Source organism: Camelina sativa, chromosome 8 (genome assembly GCF_030686135.1).
Source record: "Camelina sativa cultivar CO46 ecotype springtype chromosome 8, ASM3068613v1".
In the NCBI taxonomy this organism is placed as follows: domain Eukaryota; kingdom Viridiplantae; phylum Streptophyta; class Magnoliopsida; order Brassicales; family Brassicaceae; genus Camelina; species Camelina sativa.
Genome location: NC_141887.1, coordinates 8,207,988 through 8,233,154, shown reverse-complemented (window position 1 = coordinate 8,233,154; position 25,167 = coordinate 8,207,988). Strand labels below are relative to the sequence as shown.

General features: G+C 37.9%; 2 protein-coding genes across 2 annotated transcripts; one reads left to right on the top strand and one right to left on the bottom strand.

Moving 5' to 3' along the window:
* Positions 1 to 12,631: 12,631 nt before the first annotated feature.
* Positions 12,632 to 15,999, top strand: LOC104709348 (beta-glucosidase 32-like). Its single transcript, XM_087463251.1, has 13 exons — positions 12,632 to 12,903; positions 13,033 to 13,102; positions 13,214 to 13,269; positions 13,473 to 13,548; positions 13,687 to 13,764; positions 13,855 to 13,942; positions 14,042 to 14,297; positions 14,465 to 14,583; positions 14,687 to 14,904; positions 15,015 to 15,052; positions 15,149 to 15,251; positions 15,362 to 15,470; positions 15,587 to 15,999. Exons 1-13 carry the CDS (start codon positions 12,748 to 12,750, stop codon positions 15,825 to 15,827), a joined length of 1,608 nt encoding a protein of 535 aa, XP_087319377.1. The 5' UTR covers positions 12,632 to 12,747; the 3' UTR covers positions 15,828 to 15,999.
* Positions 16,000 to 17,475: 1,476 nt separating this feature from the next.
* On the bottom strand, positions 17,476 to 25,047 carry LOC109125909 (uncharacterized). Its single transcript, XM_087461034.1, is given in 4 exon segments — positions 17,476 to 17,510; positions 17,513 to 17,686; positions 22,767 to 22,988; positions 23,847 to 25,047. Coding segments are annotated over 4 exon segments (1,632 nt in total).
* Positions 25,048 to 25,167: the final 120 nt, after the last annotated feature.

The following is a 25,167-nucleotide window of genomic DNA, read 5'->3' as shown; positions in this document are numbered from 1 at the left end:
TGCTCAGGCCCAGTGAACCGTATTGTAGATTTTTTTTGGAATCCTGATGTATAATAGGTTGAATTATTATGCGATTATGAAAATGAAAAGTTTTTATAAATAGAAAGTTTCTAAAAATGGAAAGTCCTATGAATAGTTAGGACTTGTCTATTTTTGGAAAGAGGATGTGAAATGCCCGGGGTGGTGGGAATGTTTAGAGGTTGACCTGAAGAGTGGTCACAGATGAGATGATCAGTTCTCAAGGATTTTTTTATTGGTGATGTCACGGTGCTAAGAGAATATGTGGGTTCTAAAAATGGGAAGTTTTATGAATTGTTAAAGCTTACCTATTTATGGAAAGTGCAGTTGCAAACAAATAGAGAGTTCTATAAATAGTAAGAACTTGTCTATTTTTGGAAAGGGCGTGTTTAAAACCCGAATGGTTGAGATGTTTTAGTGTTGGCCTGAAGAGTGTTCATGGGGTGGTGATATTCCGGTGAGGGAATATGGTGGTTGGTAGGACATTGCGATGTTTTACGTGAACCACGGAAAGTAGTTCCGGTCGGGAGATGCTTATAGATGTTAGGACTTGTTTGCTCATGACGAGATGAGTAGTTCTCCTGGGGAGATGATTAGTTCTCCTGAGGGTATGATTAGCTCCCCTGGTGCACCGCAGGCTTGACGGGTTGCGACCCTGAGAGCGGCAGAGGAGATGACTAGTTTTCCTAGGGGATGATTAGTTCCCCGGAGGGGATGATTAGTTCCTCTGGTACAGAGATCTCGAGGGTGACGATCCGACAGTTCGACGATATTGCTCGAGGACGACGGTCTGAGAGTGCGGGCGGTGCAATTCGAAGGTTGTGACCTGAGAATTTATGAGTGAGAGAGCAAACAATGACTAGAACGTGGGTATGAGCATAAAGACTGGATGTAGAGCTCGAAGGTCGGGATAGATCTCGTGTTTTTGTGTTCTGCTGACTAGTGGGGTCAAGGTTGTGAGGGCCGTTGGGTCAAGTGGATGTGTGGGCTGTTGCGACAGTTACACGGAAAATCTTGGCTGACGGTGTTCAATCCGGTTAGAGAATGTGCGGGCCGTGGTGACGGTTGCGCAGAGGTCCTTGATGGAGGGATGGTGTTGCGGGATTCGAGGATGAATCCTTGTTGGTGGGGGAGAATTGTACCATCCGCGAACCAAATTATCGGTTTTTGGGGCTGGGTGTCGATACACACCAAGGACGGTGTCGGTCGACACCAACAATTTCCGGTTTGACCGGTTTGTTTTAAAACATTGAAATTGGAATTGGCTCAGTTTGGGAAGCCCTACACTGGAGTATTTAAGTGGGAATCGACTTGAGGGTTGGGGGAAGCCGCTTATTGTCATTTTCAGAGAGAAATAGAGGGAGAAAGACGATGATTTGGGAGCATAAGAGGAGAAGAAGGAAGACCCATCTTCTTCATGTGTGAGGGGAAGGATGGGAGATTGGTGGTGGATTGGAAGACACGAGGAGGCTTTCTCATGGTTGTTATCCAGGTAAGTTGTGTTGTTTTAGTGTTAGATCGATTAGAGAATCGATGGTTGTGGTGAATTAGGGATTTGCGGCGAGAGGGAGCTTGAAAGGAGGCTCAGATCGTGATTTATGGGTTGGTGTTGTTTGACACCATTGTGGTGTCGGTCGACACCAACACATGAAGATGGACTGCACGGACTGTTTCGAGATGGCTACTTTGGGGTAACAATTGGAGGATGAAACAAAGTCTGATTCGGCAGAAATTTGGTAGGTAGCTTCGTGGTGCTACAAGATTCATATCCAACAGTAGGTTTGTGAGATTAACGGTTGGTTTGTGTTTTGTTAAAGTGTTTGTATTGTGGTCTGGCATAAATGTTTTTTGTGGTAAGGTTGGGGTGTAGAGCGACACCAAGGTAGTTTCGGTCGACACCAGCATGTTATTATGTGTTTGGGTTATCTGTCAATGTCTTGAGTTAGGTTTGAAGGAGGAGAGATCGACGAAAGGAATGTTGTGGGCTTCTGTATCGACCGACACTAGGAGAGTGTCGATCGACACCATGTGTTTTATTTCGGTTGTGATAAGTGATGGGTAATGTTCGACACCAGGTGGGGGTGCCGTTCGACACTAGAGGAGCTGATAGTGAATCGGAGTATTCGTGGGGAAGTGTTATCTGTGGCTGGACGAAATCAAATATTCCAGCCCACCTCTCTTGTTACTCGGTCGCTAGGGGTGGTTTGTTGTGCCACTCAGTAACTAGATGAGGTGAGGTTTAGTGAATTTGTGGAAGTTTTTGAAAAGAGCGATTTCTACGCCGGTTGTCTCATCGGAATTATGGGGTTCTAGTGAGATCGTTTCCCGGGGATCTTGTGCGAGGATTGGAAATCTGGGTGCGGTCATTTCACAAACAAGCCTTCAGATATGGATGGGTTTACGGGCCTAGTGAGAGGATGTGAGGCCCATTAAAGAAGGTGGGTCCATGGACTGGGATTGGACATAGGGCCTACTAAGAGGTGGCGGTCGGGGCGTTACATTATGCGAGTTACAATTTCTCCATTTTTACTGTTTGTGGGCCTTGGTGGTGTATGTGTGGCCTTCGTGGCAGTCTTTGAGTAATTTTGTGGCCTTCGTGGCGGGTACTTTATCCAATTGTGTGGCTTTTGTGGCGGGCTGTTTAGCTAATGTTGCTTGTTAGGCGATCTTTCGGGATGTGTGGCCTGTTAAGGCACTCCTTCCAAATGTGTGGCCTCTTTAGGCGGTCCTTCAGGATGTGTGGGCTTTTGTGGCGGTTTTTCGGGATGTGTGACCTTTGTGACTGTCTTCCGGGATTATGGCCTTTGTGGTGGTCTTTCGGGATGTGTGGTCTTAGTGACGGTCCTTTTGAGGAAATTTGTGTTGCCTCGGTGGCGGTCATGTTTAAGAAATTTGTTTGGCTTTAGTGGCGGTGAATTTAGATATATGTGCGGTCTTGGTAACATTTCTGTTTAGGACATTTGTTTGGCCTTAGTGGCGACCCTTGTGGCATATTGTTAATCCTTCTGTGTTTATGAGGTATTCCAGTGATAAAATATATGGTGGGTAGGACATTATAATGTTTTACACGAGCCACAGAAGGGAGACATGGTCAGGAGATATGATTCAGATGGATACAGAATTGTTGCTCTAAAGATAGTTGGTCCTGAACGACCTTTTGGGGAACTTCAGTTCTCCTAGTCCCTTCACAGTCTGAGACTTTGTGACTTGAGAGTGTGGCAACCCAAGAGACGAATATTAGACTTCTTTTATATATTATGGCATGCAGGATTAGGTCTGATCAGGAGTCAAAACTATGGCATGCAGGCTGAGGCTTGATGAGGAGCCAAAAAAAACTCAAGGTGGAGACCTCTAAGTAAGGAAAGTCTAAAAGTCGGAGCAAATAATCCCTGAAACGTGAGTTTACCTCCTAGAGATAACGTTCGTAGATCGGTTGAAGAAATTACGGGACGTGGAGACGGTTGCATGGGATTCATTGGCTGATGGTTGTTCGAGATTCGAGGACGAAACTACGTTGGTGGGGGAGAATTACAACATCTACGAACCAATTTTTAGTTTGGGTGTCAATCGAGGACAACCAAGGAAGGGTGTCGGTCAACACCACTAATCAGTTATAGCTCAGGTTAACTCCAATTACTCCAGTTTGATGTGGGAAACCTAGGGCTTATGTTTAAAAGGAGAACCTCGACGCTTAGAGGTGGGTTTTAGCCGTTTGTCATTTCTGAAAGTTGAGAGAAATAAATCTTTGTGAAAAGTCCCTGTGAGTGTTCCTGAAGAGTTCTAAGTCGTTTCTGCAGAGGTTTTTCTCTGTGAGAAGAGATCCAAGGCTAAGGACGTGAGAGCAGCTTGCTAGGAGGCTTGGTTTCGTCATTGTTTGGTCAGAAACATTTGTAGGAGCCTTATTGGTGGGAGGACTTCCGTCCAACGTATTGTTTAATTCTAGAGTAACTCATTGCTTCATTACCCCGAAATATGCTCAGAGTGGCAACATTCATGGAGATCCCGAAGAGAAGCTCAGGGCCATTAAAGTTGCTGGAGGTGGGTTGATCTAGTTCCATGGATGGGCGAGAGGTGTTGATATTCAGGTAACTGGAGATTTGATGTCGGCGGATCTGATTATTAGTCAAGTGGAGTTGTACGATTTTATTCTGAGTATGGATTGGTTGGATCAGCTCAAAGTACATTTGGACAGTCATCGGGGTAGAGTTGCTTTTGAGTGGCCCTGAAACGACCCGGCCTATTTTTTTAATATGTAATACTATTTAACTAGTGGTCTCATACCCACTAGCCGTCTAACCACAAACAAACCAAAACTGCGGAAACCAACATATACCATTAAACCAATAACTAAGCTTTGGCTTTCGGCAAGAACCGTGAAAACTGAACCGAAAGAACCGAGTTTTTCGGTTATCGGCGCCGAAGCTAAGAGGAAGAGCGAACTGATCGGTAAAAATATTTAGAGATTTTGGTTTCCAATTTGTTTCGGTTCGACAAACCATAACCGAACGGTTTTTTGGTTTTCCTCCATCATCACCTATACTCACAATTTTCTCAGGTTCTTAGACCATCATTAGTGAGAGTAACGATAAGGATTGCTCAAAATAATGTTTTTTGATTATTTTCTTTAAATATTATTATAGATTTAAATAAAAAATCTGTAAAAAAGAAATTGGCCAATTATAAACTGTTATACTTTAAAGAACCGATGCTTCAGATGCTCAGTAAAGAAGCGTTTCTTTCTCTTTGATTTACTTTATAATTATTTTTCAATTTTTAAATGAGAGTATCGTTAAGAGTAACGACTAGTAATCATCCTCTTAGGTCCTAGGAAGTTGCAGATGTGGCGGATGTGAGACGGAAAATTATGTTTAGTATCCAAAGGAGGAAAAAGACACACGTAAGGGACTTAACAAATTGTGGGCTTAAATTTTTAACTGACCTATTTTATAAATAATTAGAGGCTTATTTAATATGTAACACAAAGCCCAAACGTAGTGACAGCCCACTATCTATTTACAAAAGAAACTAATAATATAAAAAACCTAGATCAGATTTGTTTTATCTTTTGTCTCTCCCAGCCGCATCTTTTTTTACCTCTTTTTATTTACCAGCAAAAAACCGTGTTTTCTTTGTTTTTTTTTCTTTTGCTTTTGCTTCTGCTTCACATCTCTCATTTTATTGAGAACCTAACAGATCTTTGGGGGGTTTTCAACTTTATCTTGTCTCTCCTCCTAACCTCACTGATCGAGTTTACCTACTTCTTGTTACGCTCATCTTTCTCACCGTCAATACTCAATCGTCTTTCACATTTTATCATGCCATCAACGCAAAGCCTAAGTCTTCACAGATTGTAAAACGAATTTTTTTTTGTTTTCATTTTCATTATTTTGGCCTAATTCGGTTTACATTAACCGAAATATAACAAAAGTCGGTTTAATTCAGAATTGATTTAAACTCGATTACCAACCCGAATAAACCGATTACCGAATAACCCGAAACGAATTTTAATTTGGTTCAATTCGGCAGAATTTTGAAATAACCAAAAATTTGGAAAACCAAATAAATCAGCCTGTATAACCCAATTAAATCGAATGCCCAGGCCTACTAATAACCACTAATTAATCAACCAATAACTAATGATTCAATCCAACAGAGCCATAAAACATAAAACCAGCAACCTAGCAATATTCTACAGACTCAATTCTAGCAACCTAACAGAAGCCAGACAACACATCAACAAGCCACTAGAACATCTTCCCCTTAATCGCCTTGATTCTAAGATCACACTTTATATTTACCTGCACCACAACACATATGAGATGCGTGAGTATTTTATAAACACTCAGTGTAATCCTCCCATCTACTGGGCTATACACACAAGCAATTGAGATAACTCTAACCATCAAATAAAAATCAACAAACAAACCATGACAACTGCATCGACCGATACCAACCAATACATCGACCGACATCAACTGGGGTTGAATCGACCGATGCATGCTTGACATTTCACAAAATCCTTAATTGCATCGATCAACACCTCCATGACATCGACTGATACTCCTAGATCAAATTACGCCGTCCTCGCATTGCATCGATCGACGCACAAATTGCATCGATCGACGCACAAATTGCATCGATCGACGCACATGCCAAGCATCGTTCTTTCCCGAAACTTCTCGTTAAATCTTTGTTCCTAAACCATCAAAATACGACTCAAAACCACAAAGAAGCCTCACAAAACCTCAAATGTCTCATAAACAATCTAAGAAGCCAAGGAATCCACCACATAACACATGAATTTGTCTCATCTCTTTACCTATATAAAAATTAAATTTCAAAAAAGTTATTATATCCCCCTATAGTTTATGTCCCCTATAGGAAGTTCACCTACGCAAGACCAAGCATGTAATTAACTCACCCCCAGCTGACAAGTACTGTTTCATTTGTGGTAGTTTCTTAATTAAGTCTGATTTCTATGCTATCTACTGTATATTCCCTAATTTATATTGGTAACTAAATGTTTTGCCAAGATGGTCATATAAAAAATCTCGTTGATAGATCGAGTAGTGTTGCTTCTTGGGACTTCGATGAGGTGACTAAAAACAGGCCCAAAATGCCACGTATTAGAATTATATTTCCATTTACTTTTTTTGTTCTTGTAAGAAGCCATTTTGTGGTTTCTGATGCACCATATTCGCATTACCATTCCAGATCCAAATTCACATAATATAAAGATTTCCGATTTTAATGGACAGTAAATGAATAATAGCGTGAACTAAACACAATTTAACACCTCTAATTTAAAAATTCAATTCTTTTTTAATGCAATTTTGAGTCTTTTATAAATAACAACTATTTATGATTTTATAAAAATAATGTACATAAGATTATATATTATATACTTATTTGTTTTCTTTTTGCTTTCAATTTTCGATAGTTTAGAGTACTTCTATCAGTAGGTTTTAAGAAGATATCTATAGGATAAAACATTTAAAAAAAAAGTAAGAGACAATCTAAGAATCGTTTTTTAACAAGATTCCATGTAGACTCATAAGTCATAACATAAGAAACTCACCAGCCATTTTGTGTAATACCTTAAATTTGAGAAAAATTAAAATGGGACCAGGGGGACTGGTGGAAAGATGCGGCAAAGAACATGCAGGAGATATTGTCGGGAAGAATCGAGGAGATTTTGTTCAGAAGAAGAAGAAAAAAAAATATGAGGAGAAACAGAATATACATATACTAATGAACACAAATAAATTTTATTTTATACTTTTTCTCTAATAAATATCCCACAATACCTATTCATTTTTCCTAATTTAACGTGTAAATAATAAATTCAATATTTTTAAATTATGATTTATGATTGTTGGTTTGTCGATGATAAATAAAGTATGTATTAAAAAAAAAAGTATGTATTTGCAGTCAATCATAATCAGAATTGTGTCACCTGTCGACAACTGATTAAAATATTGACTAGTTATTTTATTCTATTCGACGCATGGAAAATGCGAGTTAAGCCAGCGATCATCTAGTCATAATATGATTATTTAATAATGAGCTTCTTTTGTTTATTTTTTTTTTGTGTTTACTGATAGTTAATTTTTTATCAATATATATATTGACTATTGTTTTTTTCCATTTGACCACCTTTGTATATTTTACTCATTACTTCATTAGCATTAATAATGGCTGTAAATGGTATCGTGTAGAATTTGGTGGAATTCAAACAACTTTTTTTTTATTTTTTTTTACTCAAAAAAAAAAAAAGAATAAATAGTGCTGAATTGCTAAATTTATTTTCTCCTTCGAATTTTAAATAGAAGGGTCACTCGTAGGAAGCTTTATTAAACTTTTTTACTTTCATGTTTTTTATTTGCAATATTAGAAATCAAGACTCTTCAAATAATATTGCTTAGTTTGCGTTCTAATTAGCTAAAAAAATATTTTTGAAAAGGACACATTTATTGATGGAATAAGTTTTGTTTGTGTGATAATTAACAAGTTTCTTTGGTAAAAATTAGTATTGTATTTACGAAAGATCGTAAAAGAGGATTAGTAAACTTTTTTTTTTGAATAAAATATTAAATTTGATTCAAAAGAAAAGTAGCGTTTGTACAACTAGTGCAACGTTTACATTAAACCGAAGATTTTATCAGTGTATTAGAATCTAAAAAAGAGAAAGCCTAATGCGGGTTGTGAGCTAGAGTTGGAGACCCTTGCCATAACGCCGATCATCACTTCTTTGCAGAGATAGGAGTTGGTCTCGTATTTACCTGTCAATGCTCTTAATCAGCTGAGTAGTACTATTTGTGTGCTCGCCATATCGCCTACCATTCCTCTCCCGCCAAATTGTATAAAGTGTAGCTTGAAACACATAGCGAGCAATAAAACTTTCCACTTGATCTTGCCAAAGGTGCAGAGATAGTTGTGAGGATGTCTTGCCAAATGTTGGTGAATCGCAGTTGATAGACCTTCCTAGCGAGATTTTCCCATATACCTGACGTAAAGCTACAAGTAAAAAAGAGATGGTCGCGAGTTTCAAGGGTGTTATGACAGAAAATACAAGTAGTCTGCAGTCCCTTGTTCCATAGAAGCATTCAATCCCCCGTGGAGAGTCTATTCCTTGTCGCCAACCAAACACAAAAAGAGAACTTTGGAGTTGTATGAGCAAACCAGACTCTCTTGTGCCAAGGGACCAGGAGTGAAACAGAGCGAAGGTGAGTCCAAGTGTCTTTTGTAGAGAAGCATGGGCGATAGGTATCATTCTTCCCTAACTAGAGCGTGACATCGGCGGCCTCAGAACGAGTCAGATGTTTAGAAGCCAAAGCGGCCCTATTTCATTGAAACAAGTAACTCGGTGCCTCCTAGGTCTGCGGGCAGACCAAGCCTCTGCAATGGTCATGTGCTTGCTTATGCCAAGCTCAATATATCCACGCTCCCCTGCAACGTCTATCAGTCAGCCCATACCAGACCATTTATCAAACCAGAATGATGATTGAGCCCCATCATTCACATCCACTCGACAGAAATGCTTCGCAATGTCCCGAAATTAAGTAGCTTCCACCACATCCACGAACCTGCAGTTGTTGTTTGTTGAAGCGACCAAAACATATCCTTCTTAAGAAGAAACGCCTTTACCCATTTAACCCACAGCGAGTTCCCATGGGAAACCAATCTCCAAATCAACTTCAAACAACAGACGTCGTTAGCCTCACACAAAGAACGCAACCCGAGCCCTCCTTCATCTTTTGGCTTACAAACCTCCTCCCAAGAGAACTTCGCTTTACGTGAGTTTAGGTCTGGTTCCGACCAGAGGAAAGCAGAATAGATTTTTTCCACCTCTCGAATACATTCCCGGGGTAGCCTGAACGCAGCCAACCAAAAGTTGCAGACACTCCAGAGGACTGAACGTATTAAGTTGAGACGACCCGCATAGGAGAGGAACCGAGCCTTCCAAGAGCCTATTTTCTTCCTAAGGTGTTCTAGAAGAGGATTGTAATCTGTGGAAGTGAGCCGCTTAGTTACTAGTGGGAGGCCAAGATATCGAACAGGTAGTTGGCCAGCCTCAAACTGAAACCTTTCCGCAATCTCTTGACGACACAAGTCTGAAACCCCCGCAAGATAAATTGTGGATTTCTCTACACTTATCCGGAGCCCTGAGCGTGTTGCAAACTTGTCAAAGACCTCCACAATTCCCTCTATGAAACGCACCTTGCCATCAGAAAGGACCATAATATCATCGGCCAAACTAAGATGTGTTAAGACGATAGTCTTACATTGAGGTTGATAAGCAAACTTCCGCACCCCAGCAGCAGTATCAAGCATCTTAGAGAGAACATCCATGGTAATGACAAACAGATAAGGCGAGAGAGAGCATCCTTGTCGCAACCCCCGAGAACTGTTAAAATAACCGGCTAATTCACCATTAACTTGCACTGAAAATGATGCAGTAGTAACACATAGCATAGTCTAGTGAATAAATTTATGAGGAAACTCCAAAGCACAGAGGACATTTCGGAGAAAAGACCATTGAACAGACTTGAAAGTCTTAGAGATATTTATTTTGATGGCACACCTACTTGAGATGGAGTCCTTATGGTATCCCTTAACCAGCTTCGTAGCGAGGAGCAAATTCTCTATCAATAGTAGATCCTGTACAAATGCAGACTGATTTCCTGCTATGAATTTCGAAAGCACCAGTTTGAGTCGGTTAGCAATGATTTTTGAAATAACTTTGTAGAGAACATTACAACAGAATATCTGCTTGTAGTCCTTCATTTCGCTAGTCCTTCATTAGTAAACTTTTATTAACAGAACACTTATTATCGTTAAATATGTTACAATATTCATTTTGCGATTCAATTTTGTTTCCAATATCTGATTACTATTCGGTTTCTTAGTAAGCTACAAGAAAATAAAACAAAAGGAATAATAAAAAAAAAGTTTCAACAACTTTTGTCCATATGATTTAAATATTGTGAGACACACGATTTAAACAATTATCTTCATCATCTTCCTTTTATCTTCCTCTCTTTCCACTATATATATTAAATTCGAAAATTATATATATATAGTAAGCAAACATAGAGACACTGTTACCAAACCAATCAATGCGAAGACACAGTGTTGTCTCTATGTGTATAAATACGCTGTGTAATACCCGATTTCTAGAAAATGAGGCGTGTAAAAAGAGCTTACAATGAGTAATTTGTGACAACTTAATTATGTCACTAATTTGCACTCATATTTTCTGTAACTCATTCTGATATAACTTTAGCATTACATGTGCTTGGGTTAGAACAATTAAAGAATGGGTGACTTATTTAGAAAGTAATTTGTAAAACAGTGTAAATGAAGAAACGTAAACCGAAAAATATCTCGTGGTAATTTGTATGTTTAGTAAAACAAGTCTTTTTAAATCTCTAGAAGTAGTGCACGAGTGTCGGATGAGAGGGCAGAGGCCACCGGCTAAGAGAGGGTGTGGGAGGCCACTAACGTCAGTGGTGGAGGCGTTACAGGTAATACAATACCAGCTTATACGGTATGAGGTGACAGACATTATGCTCTGTCAATGAGAGTATTTTTAATTATTATCCTAATTATGAAAAATGTTGGTGCATATAGAGAGACGAAAAGAATGGATTTGGTTGTGTATGTCATCGATCAACACAGTAAGACGTGTCATTCCTGCTTCGAACCTCCATTTTCAGCATTTATGCAGCTTGACCCCGGAATTTAAGAGTTTCCGTCAATATCAAGACTCCAGAAGACCTTCCCGCACGTTTCCAAAATGTTCCGTAACTTTTATTTTACTCACATACGTATGTGTCACTCTTCACATCTTTGACCAAAATTTCTTTCATGTATTGTTTTTGCAAACTACCTACTAATTCAGTTTATGTCCAGTATACGGTATATGGTAATATGAATCATCTTTTAAGATAATTTTTAAATTGAAATATATTTTATTAAGAATTATGAATATAGCTCTGCAAAAAAAAAATTATGAATATAAAGAAGTCTTTGGAGCATTTATTGAGATTGTTTCTATAAGTAGGAAACCTATTATAAAACGCTATCCTAAGAGAAAGTACATCAACCAAAAATGTGTTGATATGTAACCACAATCTTCCATTTAAAACTTATAATATATATTTTTTTATAAATAGTTATAATAATTTTTGAAGCTTATTTTTTATAATTTTTGAAGGAAAAACTTTTTAAAAAAATAAAACAATTAAAAACTTCAATTTTTTTTCCTATAATTTGTTGTGTGTTTTTTGAACAAGAAAATTTTTTATTTTTAATCAAGATAATTTTTATTAAATTGAACAAGCATATTAAAAATGTGGTCTAACTAATCTCAAAAATTTAATCAAAAAAAAAGAAGATTATCACATCCTTTGTAGATATTGTCCAAAGATTTTTATCTATTTTAATAAAGCATAATGACAGTAGAGGTTGGGTTATTACGATTGGAACATAATTATAAAAAGAGAAAGGATGATCTTCTGCGATTCTATGCTCAGCTAGTATATCGGCACTTTTGTTTGATTTGTTCTGTTGACAGATCTTGTAAACGTTTTATTTAATGGACCAAGACCTTTCGAAACAGAAGACATTAGTGAGTCGTTAAAAATAAGACCATTTTTTTTATAAAGAGTTTAAAAATAATATAACATTTAGCTTGACTGATGTTGTGTCACTTTTGTTTGTTGAATACTAATATACATTATTATTATTTTATCAAACAAATACTAATATATTTTAAAACGTACTTGTTATGAGTTTAATTACGGACTTAACACGATACGTTGTAGTTGGTATAAGTTTAAATAATCATATAAAAGCGCACAAAACAAGATGCGAATAACACAGTTTGAATAATTTCAGTCTAACTAAGTTTGTTTAGTCACGAAGACTCACGAGAGTCACGATTTTAATCATCCAATTAAATTAATCAAATAGTCATCGAAAGACAACCGGTTTAGTCAAAGATTTTGATTATTTTATAGTTAACAAAAACTATTCATAATATATGGTACGCGTGTGCCCTAGCTAACTACCTCTCTCTCTCTATATAAGACGAAGTTGATGCATTAACACTTCTCAGAAGTCTTTTACATATCTTGTTCTCTAAAGACTTACTTACATATCTCAAAATTCTCAAATCTTTTACTAAAGCTTTTTTCTTCCATAAACTAAATAACGTCCAAGGAAATGGAAATTAAGCTACTTGCACTAGTACTAATTACACTAAGTGTAGCATCATGGGATGCTGCACAGGGAAGATCTCTTAGATCTCCTACGGCACCTCTAAATCGTTATAGCTTTCCTCCTGATTTTGATTTTGGCGTTGCTTCTTCCGCTTATCAGGTTTGTTTGTAATGTACTGATCAATGAAATGTACTCATGCTTTCGATAGTTTTTTTTTTTTTTTTTCGATAGATTTAATTAGTTTGTTAAAGTAATTAATCAGGATATTTGAATATATGTGGAATGCAGTATGAAGGTGCAGTAGAAGAAGGAGGAAGGGCCCCGAGCATATGGGATCGTTTTACACATGAATTCCCAGGTTCACCTTTTTTTTCATTCATCCACACGTTGTTAATTTTTTTGTTATAAAGAACTTATCTTTTCCAACGTTTCCAATATCTATACGTAAAAGTTTTATATATTTTTTCAGAAAGGACAAGCATGGACAACGGAGATGTTGCTGTAGACTTTTACCATCGTTACAAGGTTTGTGCCGGCATGACTTTTATTATTTTATACTTGCTTGCTTTGCAGCATTTTTGGTCATTGGAAACGTGATTGAATTGTGAAATATAAGCATAAAAAAATTGGTGGGACATATCTGCATAATCAAGTTTTAAGTTTCAATAGTTATTTTATTATTATTTTTCTTGCAACAACTTATATTAATTAAATGGTAAAATGAACAGGAAGACATCAAATTAATGAAGGAAATGAATTTGGATACTTTCAGATTTTCACTATCCTGGTCAAGAATATTACCAAGTAAGTAAATATTTGGATTTTTTTTTTTTTCCTACTATCAATTTGGAAGATACAACTCACGTGACACGTACATTTTTTTTTATTTTTTACCTTCTTCCCAAGAATTATTTTTAACCGTTTTATCTATTATATTTTCAGGTGGAAAACTAAGTGATGGAGTAAATAAAGAAGGGGTTCAATTTTACAAGAATCTTATTGATGAACTTATCAAGAATGGTAAGAATCATAAGCTCAAATCGTTAATAATAGCTAAGTTTTGTGTTTGAAATGTTTCTCATCACACTATATATATAAACATTCATACAGGTATAAAACCATTTATAACAATCTATCACTGGGATATACCTCAAGCTCTTGATGATGAGTACGGTAGCTTTTTGAGTCCTCGAATCATGTAAGTTAAAAGCTTAGATTCATACACGATATACATAAGTTTTAAGTACTGCTCTTTCAGTCTTTTGACATTTTTTTGTTGTTGAATGGTTTTATCCAGAGATGATTTTAGAAACTATGCCAGATTCTGTTTCCAAGAATTTGGTGACAAGGTCAATCTATGGACAACGTTCAATGAGCCATATGTTTATAGCGTTGCGGGTTATGATAGGGGCAATAAAGCAATCGGTAGATGTTCAAAATGGGTAAACAGTTTGTGTGTAGCTGGTGATTCGGGCACAGAGCCTTATATAGTATCTCACCACCTTCTTCTTGCTCACGCTGCTGCTGCAGAAGAGTTCAGGAAATGTGACAAGGTAAATAAGAAACTATGTCTTCCTAAAAAACAGTTTCTTTAAAATTTTTATCTGTTTTCAACACACACACAAACAAAAGTGTATGGATATTTTCATGTCATTTAATCTTAAAACGGATTTGAACGCCAAAAAAATTAACAGTTTGATTTATTGTAACTGTGAAACAGATTTCAAAAGATGCCAAGATAGGCATAGTGTTGTCTCCTTATTGGTTCGAGCCATATGACAGTGATTCTAATGCTGATAAAGAAGCAGTTGAACGAGCTCTTGTTTTTAATGTTGGTTGGTGAGTTGTCATCTATGTAATCAACGTTGAAACAAAATAAATAATTTGCTAATCATTTATTATTAATTTTTTCTAATCTTGTTTATTCTACAATTATGTATAGGCATCTTAACCCTTTAGTCTTTGGAGATTATCCCGAAACGATGAAGACAAACGCTGGAAATAGATTACCTTCTTTCACCAAAGAAGAATCTATGATAGTAAAAAATTCATTTGATTTTATCGGAATAAATTACTACACAACACGTTTCATCGCTCATGATCTTCACGCGGATCTTTCACGGCCTCGATTCACAACCGACCAACACCTGCAATATAGATGTAAGTACCGATAAACAGATTTGATCACTTATACTTATTTTTAGTTTTCTCATTAAAATATTCACGAACCTACAATTAATGACTTTGTATTTTATCATTATTTTTATCAGTGACAAATCGTAGCGGCGATTACATCTCATCAGAATCGGTACGAACATGAATATCAAACAACTTTATTTTCAAATTAGTATACCAAACAAATGCTTAAATATAACCATTTTTCTTCAATTTTTTTCAATTTCAGGATACTTCGAAACTTCTTTGGTCATATCCAGAAGGCTTACGAAAGATTCTTAATTATATCAAAGATAAATACAATAATCCAACTATTTACATCACCGAAAACGGTAAGAAAGTTAGAAGCATAATTATGAACATCATTTTATTAGTCATCAATAGTTTACTCATATATTATTTTTATATAATAAAAAGTAACCACGTGTAAATAAATGTATAGGTTATGATGACTATGAAGATGGGATACTCACACGTGAAGAGATACTAGAAGATACGCCGAGAATAATGTACCTCCAAAAACATCTTCAACATCTCCAGAAAGCGATCACGTAAGAGATTTTCCCTGATCTCTTCAATAAAAACTGATACACTGTATATGATTAATTAATTAATAAAAATCTTGGGATAATAAATTAATTAAATCTTATGAATACAAAATATACAGTGAGGATGGGTGTGACGTGAGAGGCTATTTCACATGGTCGATGTTGGATAATTTCGAATGGGAACATGGATATGCAACGAGATACGGATTGTACTACGTCGACTATTCAGATGGTTTAAAAAGAATTGCTAAAAGCTCGGCCAAATGGTTCAAGCATTTTCTTCAGAGATCCGAAAAGCCAAGGCTGATGGTTCTGTTTGAGAGAGTCAAGAATTGGTGGTCTGCATTACAGATGATCTAAGCTCGCTTGGTGTGCTGGGAGACTAATTCTTCTTTTTGATAAACTTTTTTGGATAATTAAGAATGTATGTGAATATTGATATGTACCATATGTATTACTTGTAGAAAAGAACAAGTTATTTCTTTAATTTTATAAATATATATAGAAAATAGCATGTTAATATTGAGATAAATGTCAGAAACCTCACTTTCATGTATATTAACCCAACATAAGCCAAGATTTCACCAATGCCATTACTGTGTTCAGCCAAAATCGTTTATCACTTGGCATTCACCTAGATTTAGAAAGAGACCTTCTTCAGTATTTCTTCCTTATTGCTTTATTCCTCTCTAGGATAATCCTGCTTATAACTGCGACTTTCGTTTTTCCATGTGACCCCTTTTTCAGCTTTCCTGTTGTTCAATCATCAATCATCCGATCCGTGTTTACATTTTCTGTGTTTTTGAATTGGTGCAGTTTTTATTTTTATCCTTCACGGGCCTGCTTAGTCCACAAAAGCACAGCCTATTAATTTATGACAGAGCTATAAAATTCATTGTTCGTTTGTTGAATAGGTAATATTTGGGCCTGTCAGCCTATCAGAACTGACCATATCATTGACTATTCTATTCGACAACCTTGCATGGAAAGTGGGAGATTTGTGCACCTTAATCATATAAATGATTATTTAATGTTGAGTAAAAACAAGATGACGCAATTTATAAAGAGCAAATTAGAAAAGCTTATTAAAAACAAATAAAATACGAAATGTAGGTACGTACATTTATGTTTAACAGAAATATTGTTTGGATATATAGTAGATAATTTACTGTAAATATTGTTTAGATACATGGATTTTAGTTAACATACACAGATAGTTTTGTCATTTGTGAAACATTTTTTTTCTTTGTTCCTCCAAAGGTAACTTATGAACTTTTTTTTGTTTACTTTAAATTTTCATTAAAAAATACAAGACTAGAAAAACCCAAAAGAAGACAGAGGCCTAACAAAATTCGATAACCAAAAAGAAAAAGAGGGCTAAAAAGCCATACAATACACATGCCGAAAACAAGAAACAAACCATCTTGCTATGGAAAAGGCTGACCAGCAGCAACAACCCACTTAAGGGAAAGACATGAACAGATACAAAAGTACAAACAAGGAGGGAAAAGAGAAATAGCAGGTACAAGACAATAAGAGTTCCAGATAGGAGTGAATCATTGGAACAGGTATAAGACAATAAGAGTACCAGAGGAGTGAATAATTGGAATCCAACAAGAACCAAGTAGCAAGAAGAGTTAGCCGAGTAGATGAGCAAGTCTGATCTTGTGAGAAAGGTACGTAGAAGACGAGCTCTAATGATGGGTTTGATTTCCCTAATAATCAGTTGCACTGTCTTAGGAGAAGCAGAGTGGATACATTGGTTCCTCTCCCGAGTGAGATAGATGGACACTTGATGAAAGAGATGGAGAATGAGAGAGATATTCTTACTTCTAGAGGATGTCTGTAACCAGATGAGACAGGCAAAAAACTCGGTTGATGGCCTTAGAGACGCTCTCCGAGTGAAGTAATTCCAGATTTCACTACTGACAATACACTCAAAAAACAAATGATCCCTAGTCTCTTTCTGAGCAGAGCAAAGAACACAAGTAGGAGGGATTGAAAACCCCTATCTTGTTAGTTTGTCCCTTGTGTGCAGTCTGTCCAAGTAGCAACCCAAGAAATGAAGCTATGTTTCGAAATGTGACCTTTGAACCAGACCGATTTGTTCTAAGGGACCATGACAGATGCAGAGTGAAGAGCAAGCCAAGTCTCAGCAGTGGAGAAAGTGTTTGAAGGTGCATGACTATCCAATTTCCACAGATAACAATCGTCCTCCTGTGAATCTGATATGAGCTTGTGCCTTTGCCGCAGTCCTAGTAATGGGACCCGTGGTAAGTAACTTAAGTTGCTTTAGAAACAAAGAACGTAAAAGCTAAAGCTTCCCTTAACCCTAGTCTCTCTTTGAGAATAAGGTTAATGCTTGAAAGTTATTCTTATTAATGTTGTAGAGATCCTTTGTATAGATCTCTATAAACCGACATAAGCAAGAACTAAAAGGAAAACTGTCAAAACCTTACATATCATAAAAAGGAAACATTAAAACTAAACCTCCTTTGCAATGGGCTTTCTTCTTTGATACGTGAGTCCATACTTCATATCATTACTCCCCTCCTCCACTAGGAGCTTGTCCTCAAGCTCCAATGCCGGATACGCTTCCAGGATCTTCCCCGCGTCTTCCCATGTTGCATCATCTTCTGCATCAGCCGTCCATTTGACCAAAAGTTGTCTCTGACCGCCGCGTATACGAGCCTTAAGGAGCCCCATCGGTTGGCGGTTTTCCTTTGTGACCCTTGAGCAGAGAGACATGGAACACATCATGAATTTTTGAGCCATCTGGAAGTTTTAAGCGATAGGACACAGTCCCAACACGAGCCACTATCTGGAAAGGACCATAAAACCTTGGAGAGAGCTTTGTGAAAGCCTTCTTAGCCACAGATAGTTGACGATATGGTTGAAGCTTGAGCCAAACCCACTCTCAGATATTGAACTCAACAAACCGATGATGTAGATCATAAACAAGCTTCATACGATGTTGAGCTTCCATTAAACGCTCCCTAGCGAGTGCCATAAACTCATCATGTTGTCCTAAGGCAACGTCCACAGCCTCCACTTGAGTGCTTCCGCCAGTGTAATCTAACAACCTAGGAGGATCTCTCCCATAGACTAAACGAAATGGTGTTGCCTTAAGGCCAGTGTGGAAGGACGTATTATAGCAATACTCGACCCATGGCAGCCACTCAAGCCATTGTCTGAGTGTATCTCCCGTTAAACATCTTAAGTACATTTCTAATGTTCGATTCACCACTTCGGTCTGACCATCTGACTGAGGATGGTAGGCAGTGGTAAAACATAAATTTGTTCCCATCAGTTTGAACAATTCTCGCCAAAACAAACTCCGAAATACCAGATCACGGTCAGTAACAATGGTCTGTGGAATACCATGTAAGCGGACAATATCACGGAAGAAAACATGAGCGACAAATACTGGTGTATAAGGGTGACTTAATGCAATGAAATGAGCATATTTCGAAAAACGATCTACCACCACCAAAATCACTGTTTTCCCAGAAACCTTAGGAAGAGCTTCAACGAAATCCATTGAGATATCTGACCAAACCTGAGTCGGGACTGGAAGCAGTTGTAGCAGCCCACTCGGTTACAATGTCTCCATTTATTTTGTTGACCAACTTGACAACCCCGGACAAACTCCTGAACTGTTTTCTTCCACCCTTTCCAGTAGAAATCTTGTTGTATTCTATCCATAGTTTTCTGTACTCCTTCATGGCCAAAATTAAGGCGTTGTTCCAACAAAAATTTTAAACTCTAATGGTCTGTGCAAATCAAAAATCGACGGCCCCATAAGTAAGACCTCCAATGAATCACCGCTTTAGCTAAACCAATGAGTTCTCTTTCGTATGCTGTAAGTTTATCGTGACGGGCTGCTAATTGCCGACTAAAAAATGCAATAGGGTGATTTTGTTGATGAAGAACCGCTCCAATGCCACTACCCGAAGCATCACACTCCACAACAAACTCTTTTGAAAAATCGGGCAAAGCTAAAACAGGAGCTTCATACAAGGCTTTCTTTAACGATACAAACGCTACTTCAGCTGCCTCATTCCAAAGAAACCCCGTTTTTTTAAGAAGTTGCGTCAAAGGAGTAGCTAATGCACCATAGCCTTGAATAAATTTCCGGTAATACCCCGACAACCCTAGAAACCCACAAACAGCTTTTACTGACAGCGGTCTTGGCCACTCCCTCATTGCAACTATCTTAGACTCATCCACACGAACTTCACCACTGGAAATTACATGTCCAAGGTACCCCACTTCCTCTCTCCCAAACGAACACTTGGAATGTTTGAGGAACAGCTTATGAGCTTGCTGCAGCTCAAAAACCTCTCGTACATGAAGCAGATGCTGGTCCCAAGTGGCACTATATATTAAAATATCGTCAAAGAAGACGAGCACAAATTTCCGTAACATACCTTGAAAAACCGAATTCATGAGGTTTTGAAACATGGATGGTGCGTTTGAGAGACCAAAGGGCATTACTAAAAATTCGTAATGGCCGTGATGCGTTCTAAATGTCGTCTTTTCAATGTATTCAGCACACATGCGCACTTGATGATAACCAGACGTAAGGTCGAGCTTGGTAAAATAATGTGCCCCATGTAACTCGACAAGGAGTTCCTCAACCACCGAAATTGGAAATTTATCCTTAACTGGGACCTTGTTAAGTTCACGATAATCAATACAGAACCGCCATGTTTTTTCAACCTTCTTCACTAACAAAACAAGAGAAGAGAAAGGCGAAGAACTATGCCGTATAATGCCATGTCACAACAATTCGGAACATTGCCTTTCAATCTCATCTTTTAAGAGATGAGGGTAGCGTATGGTCTAACCGCTACAGGGTTTGCTCCTTGAATGAGCCGAATAAGATGATCACAAGTTCGTTGGGGTGGCAATTCGGTTGGTTTAGCGAATAACTCCTCAAACTCCACTAACAACTTGCCAAGTAATTCAGAAGAACCTTGCATCATCATTTCCTGCATAGTTAGGCTGCGAACTGATTCGTGTTGAGCGATAGGAACTACAACCTTCTCCTTTGTAATGAAAATTTCCTCCCCATTATCGAACCAATCCTCAAGTGTGTCATTCTGAATGGAGTTTAAATTAGGGTCGTGTTCCTTCCTATCCTCAGCCTCTCCATGCCATTTTATCAAAGTATCTTCATGAGTAAACTCAATAGTTCGTGCTGGACCATCCCATATCACACGTCCTAAGGCATTCAACCAGCGAATCCCGAGAACGACATAAAACCCACTTAACGAAATAGCAAAACATTCAGCCTTTTTATTATGTCCTTGTACCATCATTGGAAGATCCTTGCACAACCCGTCTATTACACACTTGCCACCATCGGCGAGAGATACGAACCTTCCCGGTCGGCGTCGTATTGGTATTCCCAACTTCTCCGCTACACTACTCTTAATAAAATTGTGAGTTCTCCCTGTGTCCAACATTGTTCATCCTATTCCAGTTGCAATGTCTGCTTTCACTTGAAAACTGCTCCCGATTTGTTCTCCTTTCATGGCGTTGAGGAAAAGATTGATGTCCTCATCGTCAAAGGGCTCATCATCCACACTCTCGCCCTCCAGGAGGGGTCTAATATAAAACAAAACTGCCTTACAAGCATGGCCAGGGCCATACAAATCATCACAATTAAAACAAAGTCCTTTTGCTCTTCTTTCAGCCATCTCAGGTTTTGTTAATTTTTTCCAAACTGCTCCTTGTGGGTTTTGTTTCTGCTCCGCTGAACCCATGTGAGAAGCCTCTCCGCGTTTTACCACCTGGGTTCCTCGATAACCGGTTGAGGTTGGTCGTGAGATTGGGGCTGAATATCGCGTGGTTGGGGCTATGTGTCCTCCAAAGGTACAAAGTCCCCTATCATTTACGATTTTATACTCATTGTCCCTTGCATACTCCATTGCCTCAAATATTGTCTCGGGTCTCAAATACTCCACTTCTTTTCTCAAAGAATCCGTTAAACCCACACAGAACTGCCATAACTACTGATCCCCTGTTAGTTTTGTTTGCCTTACCAAACATTCCTCAAACTGCTCACAATACTCATATACTGTTCCTGTATGTCGTAGGTACTTAGCTCACCCATAGGATTTACTGCATCTGCTCTGCCAAATCTACTTTAGCAGATTTTCTTAAACTTTTTCCAACCCAGTCAATGTGTAATTAACCTTCGCAAATTGATATTCTAATGATATGCCTTATCTGTAAACACAAAGGTTGCTTGTCGCACTTTCGCATCATCGTTGTATATTCCTTGATCCTCAAAGTGGTCTTCACACTTCTGCAGCCACTCCACAACATTTGTTGAGCCATCATATCCCGGAAATTCCATCTTAGATGGTGGAACTATGATTCTCTCAGCCTCCCTTCCTCCACTCTCTCTTCCTTCAGCTCCACTTTTCCAAACAGCCCCCTTGTGTTCCCTAAGGTCTCCCGTCATGTGAGTCGATCGCTCCTCTTGTGGAAGTTCCCCAATGGGCCTCACAGACCATTCTCCACCTCCATCTTACAATCAGTGTCCCTGTTCTCTTCCCATAGATCGTTGTGCCCAAGGACCACCAGAGGACGTGCCTTTACCCTCTCCTCCGCTAGTGTTGTTATTTTTTTCTGCTTTAGAAACCAATGTTGTGTCTTTTTCAACCTCCTCTGGTTCCACTCCCACCACCGAGGCCAAAAAACGAATTTTACCCAAGACTTCTTGCTTATCAGCTTTAATAACTTCCCTGATCTGGGTTTGCTCTTCACGAACCTCTTCCATCCTTGACTTATTCTGCTCTCGCTCCTCCTGTTGGTCCGTTTTTATGGACTCAAGGGCGGCTTGGTGTGAGTTTGAAGTCTGACGGAGTTCACCCAGGTCAGCGTGCAGACGTTTGAACATCTTCTTAACTTCCCCAAATTGTGATGTGGTCATCGCACCTTCTCCCATTGAACCGGCTGGCTCTGATATCAAGATGATATGAGCCTGTGCCTTTGTCGCAGTCCTAGTAATGGGACCCGTGGTAAGTAAGTTAAGTTGCTTTAGAAACAAAGAACGTAAAAGCTAAAGCTTCCCTTAACCCTAGTCTCTCTTTGAGAATAACGTTAATGCTTGGAATATTCTTATTGATGTTGTAGAGATCCTTTATATAGATCTCTATAAACCGACATAAGCAAGAACTAAAAGGAAAACAGTCAAAACCTTACATATCATAAAAAGAAAACATTAAAACTACACCTCCTTTGCAATGGGCTTTCTTCTTTGATACGTGAGTCCATACTTCGTATCAGAATCAATCATACTCTATGGACTAGGTAAAGCTCCTTTTATGAGGATGATAATAGGATTTCTGCTCCGAAATGAAGAGAAACGCCAATCTATATCCCTCAAAGCATCTTTGACCACTACATTCAAGGGCAACCCCACCATATATGGTCCGAGAGGACTAGCGATGTCAATAAGGGGACCAAGAATAGTCCAGTTGTCTTGTGAGAAACTTGTTGTTATTCCTGCAGAGCCAACTTCACATACTAGGAAGGGTCTTGCCAAGGGACACAACACACAACTTACAGAGTTTTCTCCGAATCTAAATATCTGAGAAAGCGAGATTTAAGTCCCAAAATTTTTTATTAACTTTTATTTGTGAAAATTTTAGTAATTTTATGTCGTTGAGTTAATAAGAGTTGTTGTTTATTCACAAGAGTTTCTATATTCATTATTTGTATATTCCTTCATCTTTCCATCTCTGCTTTGCGTTGTAATTTCCAAATGTTGTCCCTTTAGGAAAGTTGGAAGATGAATAAAAATATCTGAAAGAAAACGGTAACAGAAAAAAATATTTTAAAGGATAATGTTCAGCTACTAAAGTGGACAGAAATGAATATTTTGAAAAATACTTAAAAAATATTCAGCTACAAGAACATGATACATCCTTAGGGCATCTTTATCGGGGAACACTTTTGGGTGTTCTTAGAGTAAAAATATTATGAAAATAATGTAAGATCATTAGTTTAGATATTATGTGAAGAAGTTAGTTATTGGGAGAACATGTTTAAGATCATAAGATTTAATAATATAATAATCTTAAACATATTACCATTATAAAAACTTTAAAAAATAACATTTAAATTGCAAACTTAAAAAACTTTTACTAAAATTCAAAATACAATACCAAATTTTTATGAAACAAAAAACATTATAAATAAAATAAAATAAAAACCAAACAAACATATTACTTAATTAATTAAAGCACATAAACATTTTATTTAATTAACACATAGTTTAATGTCCAAATTAATTTAATATATTCTCAATCAAATCCTCCTTTAATTTGTGATGTGCTTGTCTATCACGAATTATTGTATGACCATCACCTAAACTTTCAAGATTTGAAGGCATATTTACTGAAAACGTAAGTTCCGGAGTAGTTCCGGTTCCATCTTCTTGTTGGAATTCTTGTTCGTCATAGAGTGTGTATGAATCTCGTTCATCTTCGACAATCATATTATGGAGTATGAGACATGCTCTCATAATATATGCAATTTTACCCTTTGACCATAAAAGAGTTGGATTTTTAATCATGGCGAATCTAGATTGCAGGATTCCAAATGCACGCTCAACATCTTTTCGTGCACCATCTTGACGTTCTGCAAACAAACGATGTTTCGGGTGTTGTGGTTGTGGGATGGATTTAACAAATGTCGCCCATTCGGGGTAAATACCATCCGTCAGATAGTAAGCCAAATTATACTCACTTCCGTTGACATAGTACGTAACTTCGGGAGCTCGACCGTAAATAATGTCATTAAATACTGGTGATTGATCAAGAACATTTAAATCGTTACAAGTACCTGGAGCTCCAAAAAATGCGTGCCATATCCAGAGATCTTGTGAAGCTACCGCCTCCAAAACAATTGTTGGTTTACCGATGCCTCACAAATACATTCCTTTCCAAGCGGTTGGGCAATTTTTCCACTTCCAATGCATACAGTCGATGCTTCCAACCAACCCGGGAAAACCCCGCTGTTCTCCATAAAAGAGTAGCCTTTGAAGATCCTCTGGTGTGGGTCGGCGTAGGTATTCAGTGCCAAACAAGTCAACTATTCCGACGACGAAATGTTCCAAACATTTACGAGCAGTCGATTCAGCAAGACGTATATATTCGTCAACCGAGTCCGACCCAGTCTCATATGCTAATAGTCGAATTGCTGCAATACATTGTTGTAGCGGTGATAAACCATTCCGGAAGGTTGCATCCTTTTTTGGTTTAAAATATGGAACTTCTTCACTGAGACGATTCACAATACGCAAGAACAATGACTTGTTCATTCGAAACCGTCGGCGAAATTGCCTCTCCGGGTAAGTCGGATTATCACTAAAATAATCGTTCCCCAAACGTTCGTGCCCATCTTCCCGTTTTCTATCGATATATGTACGTGTATTCCTTTCTGCCGGAATTTCCTCTTCAGCAGCTTCAAATTGATTATTAAATTGCTCTTGAAAAAATTGGTTAAAATTATCATTATTTGGATCATAATGGTAGTGAAAATTGTTGGAAGAAGATGCCATAAGATGAACAAGAGAAGGAAATGTTTGTTTTTGGTGAGAGAAAGAAATGTTTGTTTTTGGGGAGAAAGGAAATGTTTGTTTTTGGTGAGAGAAGCAAATGTTTGTTTTGTTGAAATAAAA